Raw genomic sequence first — 26,869 nt, 5'->3', positions numbered from 1 at the left:
TTTGCAGATTGACTGACCTTCATGTCTTAAGTTACCATGTTCCCGAAGACATTTCTGCCAAAAAACGCATTTTGATTAAAAAAAACATGTAAAACGTTCCAATGGCTCTCCTATGAAGTCGTGACTTGCGACATACGCATAGTTTCCTGAAATGGGACACATATTCTCAGTTTATCCTCTCGATCTGGTTGGTCTGAGGATGGTAGGCCATGGTCAGTTCAGGAACAAAACCTCAGTAGGTACACAGCTCTTTGTAGATTCATGAGATGAACCTCGTCAGAGAGAAGATAATCTGGAATTCCAAATCGGGTAAAGATCTCCCTTCGCAGAATGAGGTCAGCAGTTCATCTCAGGAATCTACAAAGAGCTATGTACCTACTGGGATGTAGTTGACAAACTGACCACGGCCAACCATCCTCAGATGGGGGTATAACCGCACCCTGAAGGGGATGAATGCTTCATTTGTGTGGGATCAGCACACAAGTCAGAATCATCTTCCAGAGTTCCACTTTGCGCTGAACTCTGCTGTCCAGGAGACTTCCGGGGTCACTCACTCCAAACTAAACCTGGGAAGACCACCGAAAGGCCGATGGACAGATACTTGCAAAGTTACAACGTTTCACCTGACTGCTCTACCTTTGATGCAGGCCACCACCACCATACCTTGCTAGCCAGAGTGGAGGCCAACAGAATCAAAGCCAAGCAGTGATGATGCAGAAACTGTGTGTATTACCCACCCCAGTCTTGTGTCTGAGTCCGTTCTCGTCTTCTGTCAAAGGTGGCCAAACAGTTCACTGCAAAGCTGGCTTTGAGATGGAAATTCTCTGGAGAACACTGGGGAAGATGTCCGGATGGTACATACTGTTGATCTAAAGCCCTGCTACCCTATGGCAGAAGAGCTGGATCGCAGGCAAAAGCAACACCGGCAGGAACTCTTCTTGGAGGACTCTGATGAGTACTTCCCTGGTTTTGCTTAGTATGAACCTAGCCTACCAAAGCCTGCATCCTCTCCGTTGCTACAGGCATTGTTTTTTCATGGGGGGAGGAGTGTGGTAAAATCCTGGACGGAGCCTACACCGTGCGCTGCCACTTTAAGAGTGCACCGTCTGTCAGGACGGAGTAAGTAAATATGGTTCTCCTTAATGGGTGTGAGAGTTCTTGGTCAGCATGACAGTTTTCAATGAGTGCGCAACCAGTTGCAGAAGCCTTGGTCATTTTCAGAGTACTTAGGTTATAAAGGTTTTGTGTTTGATCGCCTGTGTTATCGCTCTACTCCTGAAGTGTTTGGAACCTGTTGTGGCCGTTCAAACCTTGATCTCTTGGATTACTAGCAACATTGTTGTGAAGCTTTGTCAAACAAACAAATGAAAATGGGAGTCCTGGAGTTGGCCTACAACAACTAAGACCCTCGCCCCCTTCTCTTCTTCTCCTTCTCTTCTCCTTCCCTTCTCCATCTCCTGTTCTCTGACTTTGGAACATTTAAAGGCCTTGTTTTGTTTTGTTTTGGCATGCAAATACACCCCCCCCCACACACACACACACACACTTACCCACACACATTCATATACAGTGCCTACCCCACTTATTCCACACTCTGTTGTGTTACAGCCTGAATTCAAAATGGATGGCTTTTTTCCCCTCTCACCCAGCTACACACAATACCCATAATGACAACGTGAAAACACAGAAATATTAAACACAGAAGTATGTAATATACATAATTATTCACCTTTTGGGTAAGTCTCTAAGGGCTTTGCACACCTGGATTGTATAATATTTGCACATCATTATTTTAAAATTCTTCAAGCTTTGTGAATTTGGTTGTTGATCATTCCTAGAGAGCCATTTTCAAGTCTTGCCATAGATGTTCAAGCCAATATTAAGTCAAAACTGTAACTATGCCACTCAGAAACATTCAATTTCGTCTTGGTAAGCAACTGCAGTATATATTTGGCATTGTATTTTAGGTTATTGTCCTGCTGAAAGGTGAATTTGTCTCCCAGTGTCTGTTGGAAAGCAGACAGCACCAGGTTTTCCTCTAGGATTTTGCCTGTGCTTAGCTCTATTCCATTTCTTTTTAGCCTAAAGAAACTCCCTAGTTCTTGCTGATGACAAGCATTTCATAACATGATGTGGCCACCTTCCTCTCTGGCAACTGAGTTAGGAAGGACGCCTGTATCTTTGTAGTGGCTGGGTGTATTGATACACCATCCAAAGTGTAATTAATAATAATTCACCAGGCTCAAAGGGATATTCAATGTCTACTTTTTAAAATGTATTACCAATAGGTGCCCTTCTTTACAAGGCATTGGAAATCCTCCCTGGGTTTTGTTGTTGAATCTGTGTTTGAAATGCAATGCTCAACAGAAGAACCTTACAGATAATTGTATGTGGGTTCTTTTTCACCTTTATTTAACCAGGTAGACTAGTTGAGAACAAGTTCTCATTTACAACTGCGACCTGGCCAAGATAAAGCAAAGCAGTGCGACACAACAAACAACACAAAGTTACACATGGAATAAACAAACATACAATCAATAATACAACAGAGAAAGTCTATATACAGTGTGTGCAAATGAGGTAGGATAAGGGGGTAAGGCAATAAATAGGCCGCCATAGTGGCGAAATTATTACAGTATGGCAAATTAAACACTGGGGTGATAGATGTGCAGAAGCGGTACTGGGGTGCAAAGGAGCAAAATAAATAACAATATGGTAATGAGGTAGTTGGATGGGCTATTTACAGATTGGCTATGTACAGGTGCAGTGATCTGTGAGCTACTCTGACAGCCGGTGCTTAAAGCTAGTGAGGGAGATCTGAGTCTCCAGCTTCAGTGATTTTTGCAGTTCGTTCCAGTCATTGGCAGCAGAGAACTGGAAGGAAAGGTGGCCGAAGGAGGAATTGGCTTTGGGGGTGACCAGTGAAATATACCTGTAGGGTACAGAGATGTGGTAGTCATTAAACAATCCTGTTAAACAATATTATTGCACTCATAGTTCATGCAACTTATTATATTATTATCAGGAGCGGCAGGTAGCCTAGTGGTTAGAGCGTTAGATCGAATCCCCAAGTTGACAAGGTACAAATCTGTTGTTCTGCCCCTGAACAAGGTAGTTAACCCACTGTTCCCTGCTAGGCCATCATTGTAAATAAGGATTTGTTCTTAACTGACTTGCCTAAATAAATTGTTAAATTAAAAAATATATATGTGTTCTTAAGCACATTTGTACTCATGATCTTATTTAGGTTTGCCATAACAAAGGGCATACTTTTTACTTAATTTTTTATACATTTGTAAAAAAATAAATAAAAAAAAAAGTAAAAAAAAATCTATAAGCATAATTCCACTTTGACAATATGGGCTATTCTATATAGGCCATGGACATTTTTAAATTCAGGATGTAACACAGCAAAATATGGAAAAAGTCAAGGGCTGTTAATACTTTCTGAAGGCACTGTATGCTAATATCATAGTACAATGACTCCACCAAAATGCCACTAGCAGTGCAAAGTAGCAGTGTGTTATTCCAGGAAGTAATTGAGCTGTAATGAACGTTGCATGATTAGTCACTGTGGAGTGCCCCAGCCTTTCCTCTGTCCTATTAATGGGGGACGTAAACGAACAAGGACACACTACCTCACCTAGTTAAAACTACGCTACATACTGCTGACTGAACTCTGGCTTGGCTAGGTCCTTCATCCACAAAGACCTACAGCATCACCCACTTACTTAGTTAACACTCGCCTTTCACAACGCCACGCTCACTTAGTTAAAGCTACACACTGCTGTATGCTGGCTGAACTGAGGCCTGTCTAGCTCCTCCATCCACAACACACTGATGGGCGATTTTAGAAAAGCTGTGATAAGACTGAAGAAAGTGGTCCTTTCACCTCCCTGGCCTCCTCGGGAAGATGAGAGTATTTGCACCCGGAGCTTCAGGGAAATGGTATTTGTTGTGTAAAGTAGGATTATACACAGACAGGGACAAACACGCATACACTCTTTGAAAAAAAGGTGCTGTCTAGAACCTAAAACAGTTCTTTGGCTGTCCCCATAGGAAAACCCTTTGAAGAACCCTTTTGGTTCCAGGTACAACCCCTTTGGGTTCCATGTAAAACCCTTTCCACAGAGGGTTATACATGGAACCAAAAAGGGTTCTCCTATGGGGACAGCCAAAGAATCATTTTGGAAAAGGACACACAAGGATACACATGGGATATTTGCAAAGGCCTTTAATCCGTATAAAGCCATCATATTGCAAAGCCCATTTCATTACAGGAGTGTAGGCTATAGATTGTGTGCTTCATATTCAGAAACTCATGATATTGTATTCACTTTTTGGGGTACCTGGGATTGAATTTGACTTTCTCCCCAACACCTCCTCCAGCAGAGTTTTATCTCCTGACCTAGGTTCAAATACATGTGTATTTGGTTATTTGCATTTGAGATACTTATTTTCTGTGTATTTGAGTAATTTAAAATAATGTGGCCCGGATTGTTTTATAATTTCCTATAAATATCATACTATTTGAAACTATTTTCAAAAATGTATTTCCAAATACATTATTTCAAATATCAAAACGACCTGGGTTGAAAAACATGCAGTATTCAAATCAAATCAAATCAAATGTATTTATATAGCCCTTCGTACATCAGCTGATATCTCAAAGTGCTGTACAGAAACCCAGCCTAAAACCCCAAACAGCAAACAATGCAGGTGTAAAAGCACGGTGGCTAGGAAAAACTCCCTAGAAAGGCCAAAACCTAGGAAGAAACCTAGAGAGGAACCAGGCTATGTGGGGTGGCCAGTCCTCTTCTGGCTGTGCCGGGTAGAGATTATAACAGAACATGACCAAGATGTTCAAATGTTCATAAATGACCAGCATGGTCGAATAATAATAAGGCAGAACAGTTGAAACTGGAGCAGCAGTACAGTCAGGTGGACTGGGGACAGCAAGGAGTCATCATGTCAGGTAGTCCTGGGGCACGGTCCTAGGGCTCAGGTCCTCCGAGAGAGAGAACGAAAGAGAGAATTAGAGAGAGCATATGTGGGGTGGCCAGTCCTCTTCTGGCTGTGCCGGGTGGAGATTATAACAGAACATGGCCAAGATGTTCAAATGTTCATAAATGACCAGCATGGTTGAATAATAGTAAGGCAGAACAGTTGAAACTGGAGCAGCAGCATGGCCAGGTGGACTGGGGACAGCAAGGAGTCATCATGTCAGGTAGTCCTGGGACATGGTCCTAGGGCCCAGGCCAGTTGAAACTGGAGCAGCAGCATGGCCAGGTGGACTGGGGACAGCAAGGAGTCATCATGTCAGGTAGTCCTGGGGCATGGTCCTAGGGCTCAGGTCCTCCGAGAGAGAGAAAGAAAGAGAGAAGGAGAGAATTAGAGAACGCACACTTAGATTCACACAGGACACCGAATAGGACAGGAGAAGTACTCCAGATATAACAAACTGACCCTAGCCCCCCGACACATAAACTACTGCAGCATAAATACTGGAGGCTGAGACAGGAGGGGTCAGGAGACACTGTGGCCCCATCCGAGGACACCCCCGGACAGGGCCAAACAGGAAGGATATAACCCCACCCACTTTGCCAAAGCACAGCCCCCACACCACTAGAGGGATATTGAAATATTTGTATTTGAAAATATGAGTATATAGCCAGTACTGTCCAAGTGTATTTCCAAATATATTCCAATATTCAACTACTTGTTGAAGTATTATAATTATATTCAATTATATTATATATATATTCAACTACACAAAAAATATTATAATAATAATACTTACTTCCAAATGTCTTTTGAAAGTAATTTAAATACCCTAAATAGTATTTGAACCCAGGACTCTTAAGTCACTTAACATCCTGAATACCTTTTAAGGTTTACTTTAGTGTACAAAAGAGAGGGGTGTTTACGCCTTGATCAGACAGACATCGTCATTGCATCAATAATAAATTCAGCAGTCAAACTTTTTTCATTATGCAGTCCATATTTTTTTATGGATGTGGACAACAAACTTCACCTTTTGCTACTATTGCTGTCAAGTCTACGCATACATTTTAATCCAACGTATGCACCACACAGAACACATAATGCACTGCAACTGCCTCTGCAATGCAATGCTGCAAGGCAAACGCAGCTTTCCATTGGAAATGAATGTACAGTTGAGCCGTCGGCTCCTGGCTGGCCGACGGCACTGGCGGCTCCTGGCTGACCGGCAGCTCCTGGCTGACCGGCGGCTCTGGCGGCTCCTGCCTGACCGGCGGCTCTGGTGGCTCCTGGCTGACTGGCGGCTCTGGCGGCTCAGGACAGACTGGCGGCTCTGGCGGCTCAGGACAGACTGGCGGCTCAGGACAGACGGGAGACTCGGGCGGCTCAGGACAGACGGGAGACTCTGGCGGCTCATTACAGACGGGAGACTCTGGCAGCTCAGGACAGACGGGAGACTCTGACAGTGCTGGGCAGGCGGGAGACTGACAGCGCTGGGCAGGCGGGAGACTCTGACAGTGCTGGGCAGGCGGGAGACTCTGGCGGCTCAGGACAGACGGGAGACTCTGACAGCGCTGGAGAGGAGGAAGGCTCTGGCAGCGCTGGACAGGCGGGAGCACCTGTAGGCAGAAGACGGAGAGACCGGAGGGCTGGTGCGTGGAGGTGGCACCGGATAGACTGGACCGTGCAGGGGCACTGGAGCTCTTGAGCACCGAGCCTGCCCAACCTTACCTGGTTGAATGCTCCCCGTAGCCAGGCCAGTGCGGCGAGGTGGAATAGCCCGCACTGGGCTGTGCTGGCGAACCGGGGACACCATGCGTAAGGCTGGTGCCATGTACGCCGGCCCTAGGAGACGCACTGGAGACCAGATGCGTAGAGCCAGCTTCATGGCACCTGGCTCGATGCCCACTCTAGCCCGGCCGATACGAGGAGCTGGAATGTACCGCACCGGGCTATGCACACACACCGGGGACACCGTGCTCTCCACCGCATAACACGGTGCCTGCCCGGTCCCTCTCGCTCTCCGGTAAGCACGGGAAGTTGGCGCAGTCTCCTAACTGAACTCGCCACACTCCCCATGTGCCCCCCCCCAATACATTTTTGGGGCTGCCTCTCGGGCTTCCTTGCCAGCCATGTTCCCTCAAAGCGCTGGCTCCCTTTAGCTTCTGCCTCCGCTCTCCTGGCTGCCTCCACCTGTTCCCATGGGAGGCGATCCCTTCCAGCCAGGATCTCCTCCCATGTGTAGCAACCCTTGCCGTCCAGAATGTCCTCCCATGTCCATTCCTCCTTATAGCGCTGCTCCTGCTGCTGCAGCTGCTGCCCGTTACCACGCTGCTTGGTCCTTTTGTGGTGGGTGGTTCTGTAACGGTTGTCTTGGGTGGAAGAAGGATCGGACCAAAGCGCAGTGTGGTTATTGTTCTTCTTTTTAATAAGAAACTGAACACCAAGAAAAATACAAAAACAACAAAGTGACAACCAAAACAGTTCTATCTGGTGCAGACACACAAAGACTGAAAATAACCACACCAACTCACGTCCTGACCATACTAAATAAAGACAAAACAAAGGAATAAAGGTCAGAACGTGACACCCAGTGGGTCAGAAGTTTACATACACTCAATTAGTATTTGGTAACATTGCCTTTAAATTGTTTAACTTGGGTCAAATGTTTTGGGTAGCCTTCCACAAGCTTCCCACAATAAATTGGGTGAATTTTGTCCCATTCCTCCTGACAGAGCTGGTGTAACTGAGTTAGGTTTGTAGGCCTCCTTGCTCGCACATGCTTTTTCAGTTCTGCCCACATATTTTCTATGGAATTGAGGTCAGGGCTTTGTGATGGCCACTCCAATACCTTGACCCTGTTGTCCTTAAGCCATTTTGCCACAACTTTGGAAGTATGCTTGGGGTCATTGTCCATTTGGAAGACCCATTTGCGTCCAAGCTTTCACTTCCTGACTGATAACTTGAGATGTTGCTTCAATATATCCACATAATTATTATGTAAAGTGCACCAGTCCCTCCTGCAGCAAAGCACCCCCACAACATGATGCTGCCACCCTCGTGCTTCACGGTTGGGATGGTGTTCTTCGGCTTGCTAGCCTCCCCCTTTTTCCTCCAAACATAACGATGGTCATTATGGCCAAACAGTTATATTTTTGTTTCATCAGACCAGAGGACATTTCTCCAAAAAGTACCATCTTTGTCCCTATGTGCAGTTGCAAACCGTGTCTGGCTTTTTTATGGTGGTTTTGGAGCAGTGGCATCTTCCTTGCTGAGCAGCCTTTCAGGTTATGTTGATATAGGACTCGTTTTACTGTGGATATAGATAATTTTGTACCTGTTTCATTCAGCATCTTCACAAGGTCCTTTGCTGTTGTTCTGGGATTGATTTTCACTTTTCGCACCAAAGTACGTTTCATCTCTAGGAGACAGAACGCATCTTCTTCCTGAGCGGTATGTTGGCTGCGTGGTCCCATGGTGTTTATACTTACTATTATTTGTACAGATTAATGTGGTACCTTCAGTCATTTGGAAATTGCTCCCAAGGATGAACCAGACTTGTGGAGATCTACAGTGTTTTTTCTGAGCTCTTGGCTGATTTCTTTTGATTTTCCCATGATGTCAAGCAAAGAGGCACTGTGTTTGAAGGTATGCCTTGAAATACATCCACAGGTATACCTCAATTGAATCAAATGATGTCAATTAGCCTAACAGAAGTTTCTAAAGCCATGACATCATTTTCTGGACTGTTGGACTGTTTATAGGCACAGTCAACTTAGTGTATGTAAACTTCTGACCCACTGTAATTGTGATGCAGTGAATTATAAGTTAAATAATCTGTCTGTAAACAATTGTTGGAAAAATTACTTATGTCATGCACAAAGTAAATGGCCTAACTGACTTGCCAAAACTATAGTTTGTTAACAATATATTTGTGGAGTGGTTGAAAAACGAGTTTTAATGACTCCAACCTGAGTGTGTGTAAACTGTACTTCTGGTGTACCAAAATGCAACGATGCTGTCGGTCTGATCGAGGTGTTAGAGACAGACAGGATGAAATAGAAAAATCAAGGGAAGAATGTAGCAAGGAAGTCTTATTAAAAGAGGAGACGGTGGTCTAGCTACTATCACGAAGTTGTATTGGGACCACGCAGCCAAAGATCTTTCTCATTAGTCTTCTGAGGAGAGTGTTTTCCACAGCCAAGTAGGGACAAGCTCTTTATGAAGTCTGAAGGGATTAATCCCCACCAGGCAGGAGCAGGAGGGATTTACCAGGCTAAGAGCAAATGCCCCTCTTATTCAATGTCACCAAGTTCAGCACTAGCCTGAGTCCCAGACCTGTTTGCTATGTCTTGCCAACGTCACATGACAATGACATCAAATGACTGGACAAGACAGCACAAACACAACTGGGACTCAGGCTATAGTTGCCTGCCCTACGTGAATCTGACTTGAATCTGCTTTGGACCATCTAGCCACCCTGTTTATTCTGCCAAATGTTGTCCCTATTGGTCAAGGTCTTAGTGAGGATGAGCAATCTAGAAAGAGAGGCAGAGAATTGGTGCACTGTCATGTCATCCGCGGATCTGCTTATCCTCCTAGAGCTGCTGCCGTGTGGGAGATGTAAGAGGGTAGCTTTGTGAAGAAATTCAGTAGTCTCCTCTCTCCACACACCTCTCTCTCTCTGCTCTCTCTCTTTCCATATTCCGCCCGCTCTCTCTGCCTTTCTCGACTCTACAGTATGAGCACATCTCCCTTGAACATGTGCAACTTTATAATTTGTTATTCAATTAAATTCCTGATTGAAATTTTCTCCTCCACATGAGAGTTGAACCATTTCATTATGAAGTTGTTGCTGATCTTTTAATTTGGTCCCTGAAATTGAAATCAATTTCTCCACCCCTCTTCACCAAACCCAAAGCCACTCAATCTTACTAACTGCATCATATTGGCATAAACTTATTGCACAAGTATTGATGGCCACTGCCTTTGTCCGACATGTGCTACGGCTGCACCTGGGGATGTGAGTTGAGACGGTGTAAGAACAGTCTCTCTCTCTAGCCCAGAGACATAAGCTGTGTTCGAATACCCATACTAACATACTGTATTCTACATACTTAATGAGTATATACTGCATACTATATACTATTAGTTAAACAGTATGCTTTCAGTTGAGTGTACTAGCTCTTCACATGTCTACCGGAAGTTGATGCTGTTGCTATGCAACCTCTTGGTAGCTAGTTAGTTAGCATAACAAATGACTAGTTAGACATTTTACGACTCCAGGTGTGTTCTTTAAATTCAGTCTGGAGTGCGAGAGTGCGCTTGTAAATTCAGAGTGTTGTCAGATTGCCCGTTTGTAAATTCAGAGCGTTTTGCTCTTGGAGCGTACACTGGAAGCTCGGGCCGAGGAGTAGGATTGATTTGAGCTTTCTGACCTTACAACGGCAGTCAAGCACCTAAGCTAATGTTGGCTAGCTTGCTAGCTACTTCCAGACACAAATGGGACCACGCTGACCATTTTGCTCGCCCTCGCAGAGCTGGTTAAGCTGTTCTCATGTTATCCAGAGCGTTGGTGACTGTAACTGTGCTGCTGGCAACAATTTAATTACGCTTTTTTGCCGACGTTTACTGACACCGACCATATTCAATGGGTGTTGAGCGCTCGTAAATTCATTATTCTGCTCTCTGGTACACTTAGACGAGAGTCCTCTGAAATCTGAAATCGGAGTAGATAGCCAGAGCGAATTTACAAAAGCACCCGAATGTCCATTGAGAACGCACAATGTCTATACCATTTAGCTAGGCTAAGAATGGCGGGAATAGTCAAGTCAATAAATGTTGGGTGGGTAGTTAGTTAGTTAGCCTATAGTTATTATACTGGCAAGTTTGACGTTTAAGTAGCCAACTAATGTTAGGTAGCTGGCTAACGACATACCGGTACACACTGCTGTAATGATACGCTATGTGTTTCGTAAGGACAGCGTAGCTAACAAATTGTCAGGCACTATAACGTGTAAGGTAACTTATTTTAAAAGTCATTACTTTATTACATTGCTCAACATGCTTAACATTTCTCATAATTAGTTCAAGTAATGAATTTGTATCCGCTCTCGTTGTACTTCGACTGCATATTTTCCGCCATCTTCTTCAAATCTGGAAACGATGTGAAGCCACGCCCATTTCCTGAAGAATTGCATTATGGACCCTAAAGTACGGAAATAGTGTCCTCTACGTGTATACTTCATATTTTGTCGAATTTAGTTCGACATCGGGGAACTTTTTGCATACTATATCCATACTATGACCAATAAGCATACTGTAATACTCAATTGACATCACAAATAGTATGGTTACTGCGGTTAGTATGAGTATTCGAACAAAAAATATGTGTATCACTTCGCTTTGACACCACTGACCTTTGAATTTGATTTCCCTGAGCCCCTAGCTAATGGAGACTTTCTTTCTCTCTCTGTTTCTCTTTCTCTCTCTAGCTTCTGTCTAATTACTTCAATCAGGCTGTTTAATCGAGGTGATTTGTCAGGGCTGGGCTGGCGGGACAGGAACAGGGAGCCAGTCTGTCTGATATACTGTATGCCCCAGTCAGTCATGGTGACTGTGTATGTTGAGGGCAATGGGGCTGGCAAAATGGCCCTCAACTCATCTAGCGTATCTATCGCTGCTGACTCTCTGTTCTCTACTGTATGGACACACACACACTCGCACACACACACACAATCCACACTCAGTTTAACATTAATTTAAACAGGTGTGTGTGCGTGTGTGTCTGTGTGTAAATCAGTGACGTTTAACCCCCACAACAGCACTAATTAACAGACAGAATCAGAGATGTGAAGTTTGGATGCTAGTCCACTAATAGCCCCTGAAGAAAAGCTCAATACATCACCATTTATACACATTGATTTTGAGTTTAGAATAGATTTTACCACTCTAATGCAACACAAAAAGCAATCTTGCATCTGAGAGACCCAGAAAGGACAGATTTTGTTGTGTTACGGAACTGAATAATGAATCATTCCCGTAGCTATTTGTCTGTGAATGGGCTCTAGTTTACCATGAATACATTTAGATCACCCTTTTTTAGAAAAGAGGTGTACCCCTGCACATTGACTTGGCACCGGTACTCCTTGTATATAGCCTCGTTATTGTTATTTTTCCCCCTTTCTTTCTTTTTTACTCTGCATTGTTGGGAAGGTGCTCGAAAGCATTTCACAGTAAGGTCTACACCTGTTGTATTCAGTGCATGTGACAAATAACATTTTGATTGATCTTTGTGTAACCGGTGTGAAATGGCTGTATAGTTGGCGGTGCGCGCTAGTGGCATTTCAATCAGTGATGTCACTCACTCTGAAACCTTGAAGTAGTTGTTTCTCTTGCTATGCAAGAGTTGCGGCTTTTGTGGAGCGATAGGCAACGATGATTCAAAGTCGACTGTTGTTGATCTGTGTAGAGGGTTCCTGTTTCGATCCCAGGTTGGGGCGAGGAGAGGGACAGAAGGAATACTGTTACATTTCTGTCTGAAATGAAGAGAGGAAAAAGAGAATCAAAATGCATAACCTCTGCAGAGGCCTGGAATCTCAAAGAAACATATTCTGGTCAGTAGATCCACAGGTGATGCAGGGGTATTCTAGCCCCACAGCACATCAACCTCAACCCCAGTGTTGTTGTAAAACCACAGCCGTTACACGCACCGTTAAGCGTACGCCCACTGCCCATGGTTAGCCAATCCCCTCAGACCATCCCGCAGGGTAAACCAATCGGGGAGAACGGAGGTGTCTGACTTTAGGCTTGGCTGCGCCACAAAACCATGTGAGAGGAGTCCAGAGAGGGAGGAGACTGTTGTGTATATTCTACACAGGGACACTTGAAGTCAATCTTAAATTAATCATTGTAAATTAACAGCAAGCTTGAGAGGTCACAGTCAAACGTAGATGCATAAAGTACCAGTCTGAAGTGAGCTCCGCTGGGGCAGTCCCGTTAGATCTCTTATATACTGCTTACACAGACAAGTTATATTTGCATGATTTAGCTTATTCATCATTAATTCATCATTAAAGTTTGGTTCATGCATGTGACTGACCAATACCTCACGAGGCTTCTTCTATCCAAGCTGAGACCTTGAAACTGAGGTATCCTTTCGTTCTCAAAACAAGGTTCTGGGCATACTGCCAAATTGCAGATACTGATGGTGAGGATTCGTTCAATCAGTCACTTGAATGAACACAGAAAGTGGTTATTAGAAAAGCACAAACATGACATTTTCCATCACAAGACGGTGCTGGAGGAGGAGGCCAGGAGGGTGAGGAAGACAAGGGGAGGAATAGGAGAAGAGAGGAGGACATTACAGTACACTATAACTATCCGTTCCACAGAGCTCTTAGAGCTTGGGGTTGTGAGTCTGACACCTTATTTATGTCTTTACACTAGCTGTCAGTAAACAGAGCGAGTGTCAAGTGTTAATATATCTCAGCCTGCTATCATCAGGACAGTGAAGTGTGAAGGAAGGAGAGCGCCTAAAGCCAAGCATTTTGTTTTGGTGTGTGAGGGCATTAGTGCACAATACGAGCCTATTATATTCTAAGGCTTTTCACCCTCTCCCTCTTTTTATAGCACTGTCAAGGCACGGTAGAGTAGAACACACTGTAGAACCCACACCCAGACATAGTATATATGTCTAGTGACTACAGTGATGCACACAAACACAGTAAAGTAACATTACGTATGGTGATGGCGCATGCCTCATGCATGGAAAGATATAAATATAGAGTGAGTTGAGTTCTTTGCCACTCTGTTGTGATTGTGATGTGGCTGACAAGCCCTGCTAGGCTGAGAAATTACTAGAGATTGCAATAGAGCACACACACACACACGCACACACACACACACACACACACACACACACACACACACACACACACACACACACACACACACACACACACACACACAGAGAGAGAGAGATTACAGTGAAGCAGGGAGTGACTAGTGGTGGTGTCACACTGGGCTGTCTCTGTTCTGTACTGTCAGACCTCCTAGACCACTACCTTAATCTCCTGTCCCTAGCCGCGGTACTGATAGCGCTGGGCAATTCTGGGATAAATGGACACAGCACCTACACAGCTTTCTGGTCTGGTTCAGACTACTGCTATTATTTTCACTATTTACTGGGATTGGTGCCATGACTGACTGGCAATGAACAGAGAGTCTCTTTTACTGAGTGGGAATGTGTTTCAGCACCGACCAACAGTGGACAGCTCCCGCAGTGTGTTCAGTTCAGCAGCTTTTGAATGTGTTTCAGCACCGACCACCAGTGGACAGCTCCCGCAGTGTGTTCAGTTCAGCAGCTTTTGCTACACCCACAGAGAAAGATAGTGCCATTGAAACAACTGATAGAGAGAGCATGTTGTAAAATGCAGATTGACAAATACTGAAATACAAGATATTGAACAAAAGGAATCATACAGACGGTCGTCCTTCATTCCTTCCACAGCTCTCTCTGCATTTGACCTTGAGTTGTGTTCTAAATAGCTCCTCTGTGATGCTCGCTGAACAGTTTTCCTTCTCAGAGACTGTATTCGCTCTGTGTTCTTCTGGCACTCCTCCAATAGAACTAACTGGCAGGGAGTCATGACTCTCATCCAGAACTGTACAATCTGTGTGTGGACATTGGAGCGGTTGTCAGTGGTAATGTCTGAACAGGTTTGTTACAAAGCTACGCTGAGAAATAGAGCTTGTTTTCCACCCACATACAAATAGAGTATATCTAGTACTACATTAGTTAGCTTGGCCACAAAACATACATTCAATAGGCAATTATCTTCTAACATAAAGTATACGTATATACCACAGAGATCCTATTAAATTACTAATATGTCAATCTGAGTTTCACCACAGAGATCCTATTAAATTACTATGAGTTTCACCCCCACATGATGGTGACCCACAGGATTCTAGCCAATGCTGATAACGTTGAGAAATTGGCTAACAGGATTGAGTGTATTGATGTGTTGTGTACAACTGGGGTTTCTAGTGAGCTCCACCCCTATTTCTGCTGTCAGAATAAAACATGGCATGTAGAAAGGGGCATCAAGGAAGGACTCTGGGGAATTGGTGATCTAGCAAAGTGAATCATCTGACACATGCGCACGCCACACACACGCATGCCCACACACAGCGAATCATCTCTCTCTCACGTGTGTACACACACAAACACAGGGGCGGAAGGAAGGACTAGGGAGATTTTAAGTTGAGCTGGCACAGCAAATCACCTGCATTTCCTTTTCCCCAGTTGTGTCGTGTATCAATTAAGCCATACTAAGGGAAACGCATTCCAGTACATATGGTTCCTGGCCAGCCATCTTATCCCCTTCTGGTCAAGCTGTACATTTATGCCCCCCGTTTGGAGATGACGTGGCATTACACACGCACCAGCGCCCGTTGTGACAGATGGCGATAAGCCTTACTGCTCTCTCTGATAGGACGGGAAACATGTGATATTGAAAATGACTAGCTGTGTGTGTGTGATGCTGTTGCTGTCTGTGCCTGGCTAAATTCTCCATCTCCTGTCTGCACCATGTCTTAGTCACTAAGACTTAGTGGTTCCCATATTTTGCCTTTGCCATGACAGTTAGCCATCACTCCTCCTCACTGCCTTGCAAATATATCTTTGAGTCCTGCCCTGTCTGCTCTGCTCCACCGGGTAAATCAACCGTGTGTGTGTGTGTGTGTGTGTGTGTGTGTGTGTGTGTGTGTGTGTGTGTGTGTGTGTGTGTGTGTGTACTAATATCCTCATGGGTACCAGAAGTCCTCACAAGGATAGTAAAACAAGGTAAATTCTCGTTCGTGGGGGCATTTTCCACATCCCCACGAGGACAAAAGCTATTTTAAGCTTACAGGTTAGGGTTAGAGAAAATAGGATTTTGAGTTTAAATCAATTTTAGGTCCCCTCAACGATAGATAAACATATGCTGTGCGCGTGCTTGCGTGTGTGCTGCGACTGTGTGTGTGTGTCTCTGTGTGTGCCTTGAGTGTGTTGGTCTACACCCACTGAGTGTGTGTTCTCTCCTGTAGGTACTCTGAGGAGGAGATCAGGCAGAAGGTCGGCACCTTCAGACAGATGCTGATGGAGAAAGAGGGGGTAATCACCAGAGAGGGAGCACATACACGCCCACCGTAAGTCACACTCTCCTCCGTATCGCTCTGTTGCTCTCTCTTTCTCTCTATATCTGTCTCTCTCTCTGTCTCTCTCCCTCCTTTCAGGCTGTATCACAACCGGCCATTATTGGGAGTCCCATAGGGCGGCGCACAATTGGCCCAGCGTTGTCCAGGTTTGGCCGGTGTAGGCCGTCATTTTAAATAAGAATTTGTTATTAACTGACTTGCCTAAAATAAAGGTTAAAATATATATACAGTTGAAGTCGGAAGTTTACATACACACACACATACATATTTCAATTATAATTCACTGTTTCACAATTCCAGTGGGTCAGAAGTTTGCATACACTAAGTTGACTGTGCCTTTAAACAGCTTGGAAAATTCCAGAAAATTGGCTTTAGAAGCTTCTGGCTAATTGACATCATTTGAGTGAATTGGAGGTGTACCTGTGGATGTATTTCAAGGCCTACCTTCAAACTCAGTGCCTCTTTGCTTGACATCAAAATCAAAAGAAATCAGCCGAGACCTCAAAAATGGTAGACCTCCACAAGTCTGCTTCATCCTTGGAAGCAATTTCCAAACGCCCGAAGGTACCACGTTCATCTGTATAAACAATAGTACGCAAGTATAAACACCATGGGACCAGGCAGCCATCATACCGCTCAGGAAAGAGACGCGTTCTGTCTCCTAGAGATGAATGTACTTTGCTGCGAAAAGTGCAAATTAATCCCAGAACAACAGCAAAGGACCTTGTGAAGATGCTGTAGGACACAGGTACAAAAGTATCTATATCCACAGTAAAACGAGTCCCATATCGACATAACCTGAAAGGCCGCTCAGCAAGGAAGAAGCCACTGCTCCAAAACCGCCATAAAAAAAGCCAGACTACGGTTTGCAGCTGCACATGGGGACAAAGATTGTACTTTTTGGAGAAATGTCCTCTGGTCTGATGAAACAAAAATAGAACTGTTTGGCCATAATGACCATCGTTATGTTTGGAGGAAAAAGGGGGAGGCTTGCAAGCCGAAGAACACCATTCCAACCGTGAAGCACGGGGGTGGCAGCATCATGTTGTGGGGGTGCTTTGCTGCAGGAGGGACTGGTGCTCTTCACAAAATAGATGGCATCATGAGGAAAGAAAATTATGTGGATATATTGAAGCAACATCTAAAGACATCAGTCAGGAAGTTAAAGCTTGGTCGTAAATGGGTCTTACAAATTGACAATGACCCCAAGCATACTTCCAAAGTTGTGGCAAAATGGCTTAAGGACAACAAAGTCAAGGTATTGGAGTGGCCATCACAAAGCCCTGACCTCAATCCTATAGAAAATTTGTGGGCAGAACTGAAAAAGCGTGTGCGAGCAAGGAGGCCTACAAAACTGACTCCGTTACACCAGCTCTGTCAGGAGGAATAGGCCAAAATTCACCCAATTTATTGTGGGAATCTTGTGGAAGGCCAAGTTAAACAATTTAAAGGCAAATCTACCAAATACTAATTGAGTATATGTAAACTTCTGACCCACTGGGAATGTTATGAAAGAAATAAAAGCTGAAATAAATCATTCTCTCTACAATTATTCTGGCATATTCACAGTCTTAAAATAAAGTGGTGATCCTAACTGACCTAAGACAGGGAATTTTTACTTGGATTAAATGTCAGGAATTGTGAAAAACTGAGTTTGAATGTATGTATATATAATTCACACACGCAACCCACTTCATATCGTTATGTGTCTTTTCAGTTAAATTGTAACTCTGCCCCTTCCCTATGCCCCATGTATCAATTGAAATAGAATATGAGCATAGCCAGAAGGTTATCACTGAGCACCCTTCCTATTTTATAGGCCTGTCAGATCAGTTTCTCCAGTCCTGTCGTCCCATCTCAGAGCTAATGATGTGTAATGTTTCTGATGCCCCGTATCATCACAGAGGGCTGACTAATGATTGTCTCTCCCTGGCATGCATTGTCACCTTGGCTGTGACCTGACGTTTGCCTATGCATCAATTCTGAGAGAGAGAGAGAGAGAGAGAGAGATGAATTTGGCCCTGTTCCTGAGGCATAGACATAATTCTCCCTTCTGCGGCATTCATAGCTCAGGAAAGCCTTGGTGTGGAAAATTGAGACAGGAGGGTAGCAATTAGCAAAAGAGTTTTCTCCTTTGAGCCAAGTTTACTGACTCTCGCTGTTTCTCACACACAGAAACACACATTTTCGTCATTTAGCAGAAGCTCTAATCCGGAGTGACTTACAGTAGTGAGTGCGTACATTTTCATATTTGTTCGTACTGATCCCCTGTGGGAATCAAACCCACAACCCTGGCGTTGCAATTGCCATGCTCTATCTACCAACTGAACCACACGGGAGCAAAACACACACACACATTTTGAATTAGTGTCTTGGAGACAGGGTTTTTGGTCAGTTATCATTTTCCAGTCATAAAATAAATTAAATCCGGAGTTACTTTACAACTTCCTCCTGTGGTTTCCATGGGGATAAGGAGCAGTAGGGTGCAGTAGTAGCAGTTTGCTTGTCTGTTGTTTCATGCAGAACCATCAGAATGCTACTGCTCCCATAGGCAATAATGTCTGCTCTGCATTGACCAATCATGATCAGACCTCAGCAAAAAGCCTTTCTCATTAGTGATTCTGACCAGGAAGAACACGCACAGATTCTGCAGAACAAGCAATAACCACCACCACTTGACAGTCTTTATCCCTACTGCCAAGTGTTCCTCGTATTTCAGTTCCACCATGCTCCTCCATTGATTTCAGCCTGAGCTCAGGGGATGGTAGGATACGAACATTTCTCTCTTTCTCTCTCTCTCTGCTTGTGTGTGTCTGTCTGTTTTGTATGTAATCTGCTAAATCTATGTAGACTGAATTCTAATATACTCTTATTCAGTGGGGCAAAAAAAGTATTTAGTCAGCCACCAATTGTGCAAGTTCTCCCACTTAAAAAGATGAGAGAGGCCTGTAATTTTCATTATAGGTACACTTCAACTATGACAGACAAAATGAGAAAAAAAATCCAGAAAATCACATTGTAGGATTTTTAATGAATTTATTTGCAAATGATGGTGGAAAATAAGTATTTGGTAACCTACAAACAAGCAAGATTTCTGGCTCTCACAGACCTGTAACTTCTTCTTTAAGAGGCTCCTCTGTCCTCCACTCGTTACCTGTATTAATGACACCTGTTTGAACTTGTTATCAGTATAAAAAACACCTGTCCACAACCTCAAACAGTCACACTCCAAACTCCACTATGGCCAAGACCAAAGAGCTGTCAAAGGACACCAGAAAAAGCATTGTAGACCTGCACCAGGCTGGGAAAACTGAATCTGCAATAGGTAAGCAGCTTGGTTTGAAGAAATCAACTGTGGGAGCAATTTAGGCATTCTAGTTTCTTTATTTCTATGTTGGTGTGGTTCCCAATCAGAGGCAGCTGTCTATCGTTGTCTCTGATTGGGGATCATATATAAGTTGTCCTTTTTCATTTGGGTTTTGTGGGTAGTTATTTTCTGTTTTACCTGACAGAACTGTTCGCGTTCGTTACTTTGTTCAAGTGTTTTTGATATGAAATAAAATCATGAACACTTACCGTGTTGCGCTTTGGTCCACTATTCCTTACGACGACGAGCGTTACACTGGCTGGCCAAGATAAAGCAAATCAGTGTGACAAAAAACAACACAGAGTTACACATAAACAAACGTACAGTCAATAACACAATAGAGAAGAAAAATAGACAAATCTATGTACAGTGTGTGCAAATGTAGAAGAGTATGAAGGTAGGCAAAAAATAGGCCATAGAGGTGAAATAATTACAATTTAGCATTAATACTGGAGTGACAGATGTGCAGATGATGATGTGCAAGTAGAGATACTGGGGTGCAGAAGAGGACGAGGGTAGGTAATAATATGGGGATGAGGTAGTTCGGTGTGCTATTTACAGATTGGCAGGTACAGTGATGACAGGTATAGTGATCGGTAAGCTGCTCTGACAGCTGATGCTTAAAGTTAGAGAGGGAGATATAAGACTCCAGCTTCAGAGATTTTTGCAATTCGTTCCAGTCATTCCAGTCAAAACTGGAAGGAAAGGCGGCCAAAGGAAGTGTTGGCTTTGGGGAGGACCAGTGCAATATACCTGCTGGAGCGCATGCTACGGGTGGATGTTGCTATCGGTAGGATAGTCAGTTTTATGGTTGTATGTTTGGCAGCATGAGTGAAGGGGGCTTTGTTGTGAAATAGGAAGCCAATTCTAGATTTAATTTTGGATTGGAGATGCTTAATGTGACTCTGGATGGAGAGTTTACAGTCTAACCAGATACCTAGGTATTTGTAGTTGTCCACATATTCTAGGTCAGAACCGTTCAGCGTAGTGATGCTAGTCGGGTGGGAGGGTGCGGGCAGCAATCGATTGAAGAGCATGCACTTAGTTTTACTAGCATCAAAAGCAGTTGGAGGACACGGAAGGAGTGTTGTATGGCGTTGAAGCTCGTTTGGAGGTTTGTTAGCATATCACCAGAGGAACAGAGGAGGAGTAGGATAAGAGTATGGCTAAAGGCTAAAAGAACTGGTCGTCTAATGCGTTCGGAACAGAGAGTAAAAGGAGCAGATTTCTGGGGCGTAAGAATAGGTTCAAGGCATAATGTACAGACAAGGGTATAGTAGGATGTGAGTACAGTGGTGGTAAGCCTAGGCATTGAGTGATGATGAGAGAGGTTTTGTCTCTAGAGGCACCATTTAAGCCGGGTCACCTGTGTGGGGGTGGAACAAAAGGGCTAGCTAAGACATATTGAGCAGGACTGGAGGCTCTACAGTGAAATAAGACAAAAATGACTAACCAAAACAGCAATAGACAAGGCATATTGACATTAGGCAACAGCATGTGAAGCCGAGTGAGTAGCTAAGCGAGCTGGAGGCACGGCGATTCAGACTGCTAGCAGATGGACCTCAGGGGGACGTCGCAACGGGAGAGCCTGTTGAAACCCCCTCAGGCGGTTACGTCGGCAGACGAGTCGTGATGGATCGGTGGGGCTCCGTGTCAGCAGCAAAGGGTCCAGGCCAATTGGCAAAAGAGGTATTGAAGCCCAGGAATTGTCTGATGGTTCTCTTCGCCAAGCCGGGAGATGGTTCTTGCTCGAGGCTAGCTCCAGGCTAACTGGTGCTTGCTTCGGGACAGAGACGTTAGCCAGGAGTAGCCACTCGGACAGCAGCTAGATAGCTGCAATGATCCGGACTAAAAAATAGCAGATCCATACCAAATTGGATGAGGCGGGTTGCAGGAGAGTATGATCAGTCCGTAGATGGAAATTGAGATTAAAAATGTTACAAATATATACGAACTATATACAAAGAAAAACAATATATACACAAGACAATCAGAACAGACATCCCATTGCTATGCCATCTTGGAAATGGGGACCAACACCTAAAACCTGGGTCCAACACTATATGATGCATTTATATTTTTGTTCAGTATAATTAGTGACCTTAATTCATCAATAAAATACAAGGGTGGAGCGAAAACCCGCGGACACTCAGCCCTCTGTGGAATGAGTTTGACACACCAGCCCTATGGCATCGTTCTCAAGAACCTTATTTGGTTCCAACCTGCACCTTTATGTTTAATTGTACATTGAAAACCGAGAGCATCCATCCCCATTCTTCTTAACTCTGATGTTGATCTCGCTCTCACACCTGCAACTACTTAGTACTTACAGCTAGCTGTCTTGTCTATTTCCATCACGTTCAGCTTGCATGGGAGTTCTTGTTTTCACTGATTTGAAATCTCTTCAGATGATTTCAGACTGAAAATGATCATACCTCTCTAACTCAGTTAGACCAGGGCATGTATCTATCTATAAGGTGTGCATGTGGTTATTTAATATTTGTCTGTTATGCGTTACACTATTGTGATCAGTGGTGCTCAGACAATTAACAGGTTTGCTGTCCTCCTCTCCCAAATGAACAGAGCTACGAAAGGGACCTCCTCCCCCCTTCATTGCTAAAGATGATACATGTTTTATTGTCACATACACACGATAGGTGCAGTAAATAGTGTTGTTTTACAAGGTCAGCCATAGTAGTAGGGTTAAGTGCCTTGCTCGAGGGCACATTGACAGATGTTTCACCTTGTCGGCTCAGGTATTCAAACCAGCAACCTTTCAGTTACTGTCCCAATGCTCTAACCGCCAGGCTACCTGCCGCCTCAACCCCTCACGCAAGATTATTAATAAGAAAGATTCGAACATGTTTCAACTCTTAAATGTTATGGAATGTTGCTATGTGTTCCCACTTTATAGCTTATGTAATAGCCTAACATGAAAGAATTGACAGGGCAAAGATTTTTTTTACATGTACCTAATTAATGTAGACCCAATTAACAATGTTATAATGTGGTTAATGTGTTGTGTTTATATACAGGCATTATAACCCCCACCTTGACAGATGATAAACAATGCAGGGGTCCAGTTAGGAAAGTGGATTTTATACTGTGGAGTTAATTCCCTTAAGGCAGCTGTTTGGAATTGAATGAATCAGACGTTAACACATTGTTGTTATAAATAAACTTGGTTGAATGGTAATCTTTTAAAATGTTCACACGTTCAATGGCTCACTTATGGCATTCATCCCCCCTCATATGTGTGCGCGCGCTCGTGTGCGTGTTCCATGTGCCCTCCTCTCTCTGTGTGGGTGTACTCTTCATGGCCAGATGAGATGGATCAGCAGAGGGCACATGGTGCAGGCCAGGAAGTGAAAGGGATGGGGGGGATTAGGGGGGGATAGGAGTGCAACACAGCCATCTGCATGCGTGAGAGGGAGCGATGATGTGAGATGGAGAGATATGTTAACTCTAGGATGGAGAGATGTTAACAGTCACATTTTAAGGTCAGATTATAGTTATTTTATTTGTGCTCCGACAAGAACATTTGGACTCAGATAAGGAAAAGATTTGTGTTAGAACAAAGGATTTTGTATCACGGAATGTTTAGAAAATAGGGTTAATTTTCGGAGTCGTTCTGAGCCGCATGCAGCTGCTGTGTTCCTCAGTTCTTGTCATTCTTACCACACATACACCCAATTCCTGGTCCCTGGTCTCCCATTGGCTGCTTCCAGTGACCTATGACCTGTGTTTTCTCTGTAGGGTCAAACACATGGTCCATGGAGAGCATGGGGAGGAGCAGACCGACCCAACCCTGGCTGAAGGTTACCAGGAGGACACAGACTGGCATGGAGACTACTACGATAAAGACGGTTATAGGTATGGAACAACCACACGTATTCTCACTCATACACACACATGTATAGTACACACACATTTATATTTGCATGTACGCACGCATGCACACACACAAAAACACAATCACACACACACTCGCTGACCAATAACTGAGAAAGGTCTTGGAGGGGATGGCTGCCGTTTTACATGCTCCTTAACAACTGTGCGATCTAATTATTTTTTCACGTTTGTAACTTATTTTTAAAATTATTTTGTACATAATGTTGCTGCTACCGTCTCTTATGACCGAAAATAACTTCTGGACATCAGAACAGTGATTACTCACCTCGAACTGGACAAATCATTTTTCTTTAACGAGTCCGATGCAAAGGATATACTGCTTTCTTGAGAACTGGCCCAAATCCCTGTCATTTGCGTAAAGAAAAGACGGAGAAAAAGGGGACGGAGGTCGGGCTGCCTTCTGAGAATTTCATAGGCGAGTGACTAAACCTCCACTACCATCCGTTCTATTGGCCAACGTGCAATCATTGGAGAAAAAAAATAGATAGTGTAGGTTTAATGTCCCTTTAAACTGTAATATCTTATGTTTCATGAGTCGTGGCTGAACGACAACACGGATAATATAGAACTGGCGGGATTTTCCATGCATTGGCAGGACAGAGAAGCTACTTCTGGTAAGATGAGGGACAGGGGTGTGTGTCTATTTGTCAGTAACAGCTGGTGCGCGATGTCTAATATTAAAGAAGTCTCAAGGTATTGCTCGCCTGAGGTAGAATACCTTATGATAAGCTGTAGACCACACTATCTACCAAGAGAGTTCTCATCTATATTATTCGTAGCTGTCTATTTACCACCACAAACCAATGCTGGCACTAAGATGAGTGATGATGATGAGTGGCAAGAAAATGCTCATCCAGAAGTGGCGCTCCTAGTGGCCGGGGATTTTAATGCAGGCAAACTTAAATCCGTTTGACCTCATTTCTACCAGCATGTCATATGTGCAACCAGAGGGAAAAAAACTCTAGACCACCTTTACTCCACACATAGAGATGCATACAAAGATCTCCCCGCCCTCCATTTGGCAAATCTGACCATAATTCTATCCTCCTGATTCCTGCCTACAAGCAAAAACTCAAGCAGGAAGTACCAGTGACTCGCTCAAAACGGAAGTGGTCAGATGATGCAGATGCTACGCTACAGGACTGTATTGCTAGCACAGACTGGAATATGTTCCGTGATTCATCCAACGGCATTGAGAAGTATACCACTTCATCGACTTCATCAATAAGTGCATTGATGACATCGTCCCCACAGTGGCCGTACGTACATATCCCACCCTCAGACAAACCATCGAACAGGCAAAGCGTCAATACAGGATTAAGATTGAATCCTACTACACCAGCTCTGACGATCATCGGATGTGGCAGGGCTTGAAAACTATTATGGACTACAAAGGGAATCCCTTTGAGCTGCCCAGTGACGCGAGCCTACCAGTTGTGCAAAATGCCTTTATGCTAGCTTCGAGGCAAGCAACACTGAAACATGCATGAGAGCACCAGCTGTTCCGGGCGACTGTGTGATAACATTCTCGGTAGGCGATGTGAGCAAGACCTTTATACAGGTCAACATTCACAAAGGCACGGGGCCAGACGGATTACCAGGACATGTACGCAAAGCATGCGCAGACCAACTGGCAAGTGTCTTCACTGACATTTTCAACCTCTCCCTGACAGAGTTTATAATACCTACATGTTTCAAGCAGACCAACATAGTCCCGTGTACCCAAGGAAGCGAAGATAACCTGCCTAAATGATTACTGCCCCGTAGCGCTCAGGTCGATAGCCATGAAGTGCTTTGAAAGGCTGGTCATGGCTCACATCAACAGCATCATCCCGGATACTCTAGACCCACTCCAATTCGCATACCGCCCCAACAGATCCACAGATGACGCAATCTCAATCGCGCTCCACACCTATGTGAGAATGCTGTTCATTGACTACAGCTCAGCGTTCAACACCATAGTGCCCACAAAGCTCATCACTACGCTAAGGACCCTGGGACTAAACACCTCCCTCTGCAACTGGATCCTGGACTTCCTGACAGGCTGTCCCCAGGTTGTAAGGTTAGGCAACAACACGTCTGCCATGCTGATCCACAACACAGGGGCCCTCAGGGTTGTGTGCTTAGTCCTCTCTTGTACTCCCTGTTCACCCTCGACTCCGTGGCCAAGCACAACTCCAACACCATCATTAAGTTTGCTGACGACACAACAGTGGTAGGCCTGATTAGCAACAACGATGAGACAGCCTACTATAGGGAGGAGGTCAGAGACCTGGCAGTGTGTTGCCAGGAAAACAACCTCTCATTCAATGTGAGTAAGACAAAGGAGCTGAACGTGGACAACAGGAAAAGGTGGGCCAAACGGGCCCCCATTAACATCGACGGGGCTGTAGTAGAGGCGGTCGAGAGTTTCAAGTTCCTTGGTGTCCACATAACCATCAAACTATCATGGTCCAAACACATCAAATCAGTCGTGAAGAGGGCACGACAACACCTTCAGGAGACTGAAAAGATTTGGCATAGGTCCCCAGATCTTCAAGGTTCTACAGCTGCACCATCGAGAGCATCCTGACCAGTTGCATCACCGCCTGGTATGGCAACTGCTCGGCATCTGACCGTAAGGCACTACAGAGGGTTGTGCGTATGACCCAGTACATCACTGGGGCCAAGCTTCCTGCCATCCAGGACCTATATACTTGGCGGTGTCAGAGGAAAGCCCCAAAAAATGTCAGACTCCAGTCACCCAAGTTATAGACTGTTCTCAATTCAATTTCAATTCAAGGGCTTTATTGGCATGGGAAACATGTGTTAACATTGCCAAAGCAAGTGAGGTAGACAACATACAAAGTGAATATATAAAGTGAAAAACAACAAAAATTAACAGTAAACATTACACATACAGAAGTTTCAAAACAGTAAAGACATTACAAATGTCATATTATATATATATATATACAATGTACAAATAGTTAAAGGACACAAGATAAAATGAATAAGCATAAATATGGGTTGTATTTACAATGGTGTTTGTTCTTCACTGGTTGCCCTTTTCTCGTGGCAACAGGTCACAAATCTTGCTGCTGTGATGGCACACTGTGGAATTTCACCCAAAAGATATGGGAGTTTTCAAAATTGGATTTGTTTTCAATTCTTTGTGGATCTGTGTAATCTGGGGAAATATGTCTCTCTAATATGGTCATACATTGGGCAGGAGGTTAGGAAGTGCAGCTCAGTTTCCACCTCATTTTGTGGGCAGTGAGCACATAGCCTGTCTTCTCTTGAGAGCCATGTCTGCCTACGGCGGCCTTTCTCAATAGCAAGGCTATGCTCACTGAGTCTGTACATAGTCAAAGCTTTCCTTAATTTTGGGTCGGTCACAGTGGTCAG

The 26,869-nt window shown here is 44.2% G+C and overlaps 1 protein-coding gene across 2 annotated transcripts in view; it reads left to right on the top strand.

The window, feature by feature from the left end:
* Positions 1 to 26,869, top strand: part of LOC115105395 (serine/arginine repetitive matrix protein 3) — a 173,279-nt gene that overhangs the window by 119,692 nt on the left and 26,718 nt on the right. For both annotated transcript variants that reach the window (XM_029627388.2, XM_065007271.1), the window contains exons 3-4: positions 16,093 to 16,194; positions 23,327 to 23,443. In XM_029627388.2, the coding sequence (XP_029483248.1) occupies positions 16,093 to 16,194; positions 23,327 to 23,443 (219 nt within the window). The remainder of the gene's footprint in view (positions 1 to 16,092; positions 16,195 to 23,326; positions 23,444 to 26,869) is intronic.

Source organism: Oncorhynchus nerka, linkage group LG22, assembly GCF_034236695.1.
Source record: "Oncorhynchus nerka isolate Pitt River linkage group LG22, Oner_Uvic_2.0, whole genome shotgun sequence".
Lineage (NCBI taxonomy): Eukaryota > Metazoa > Chordata > Actinopteri > Salmoniformes > Salmonidae > Oncorhynchus > Oncorhynchus nerka.
The sequence above is the reverse complement of the archived record's forward strand: the minus strand, read 5'-3'. Positions and strand labels throughout refer to the sequence as shown.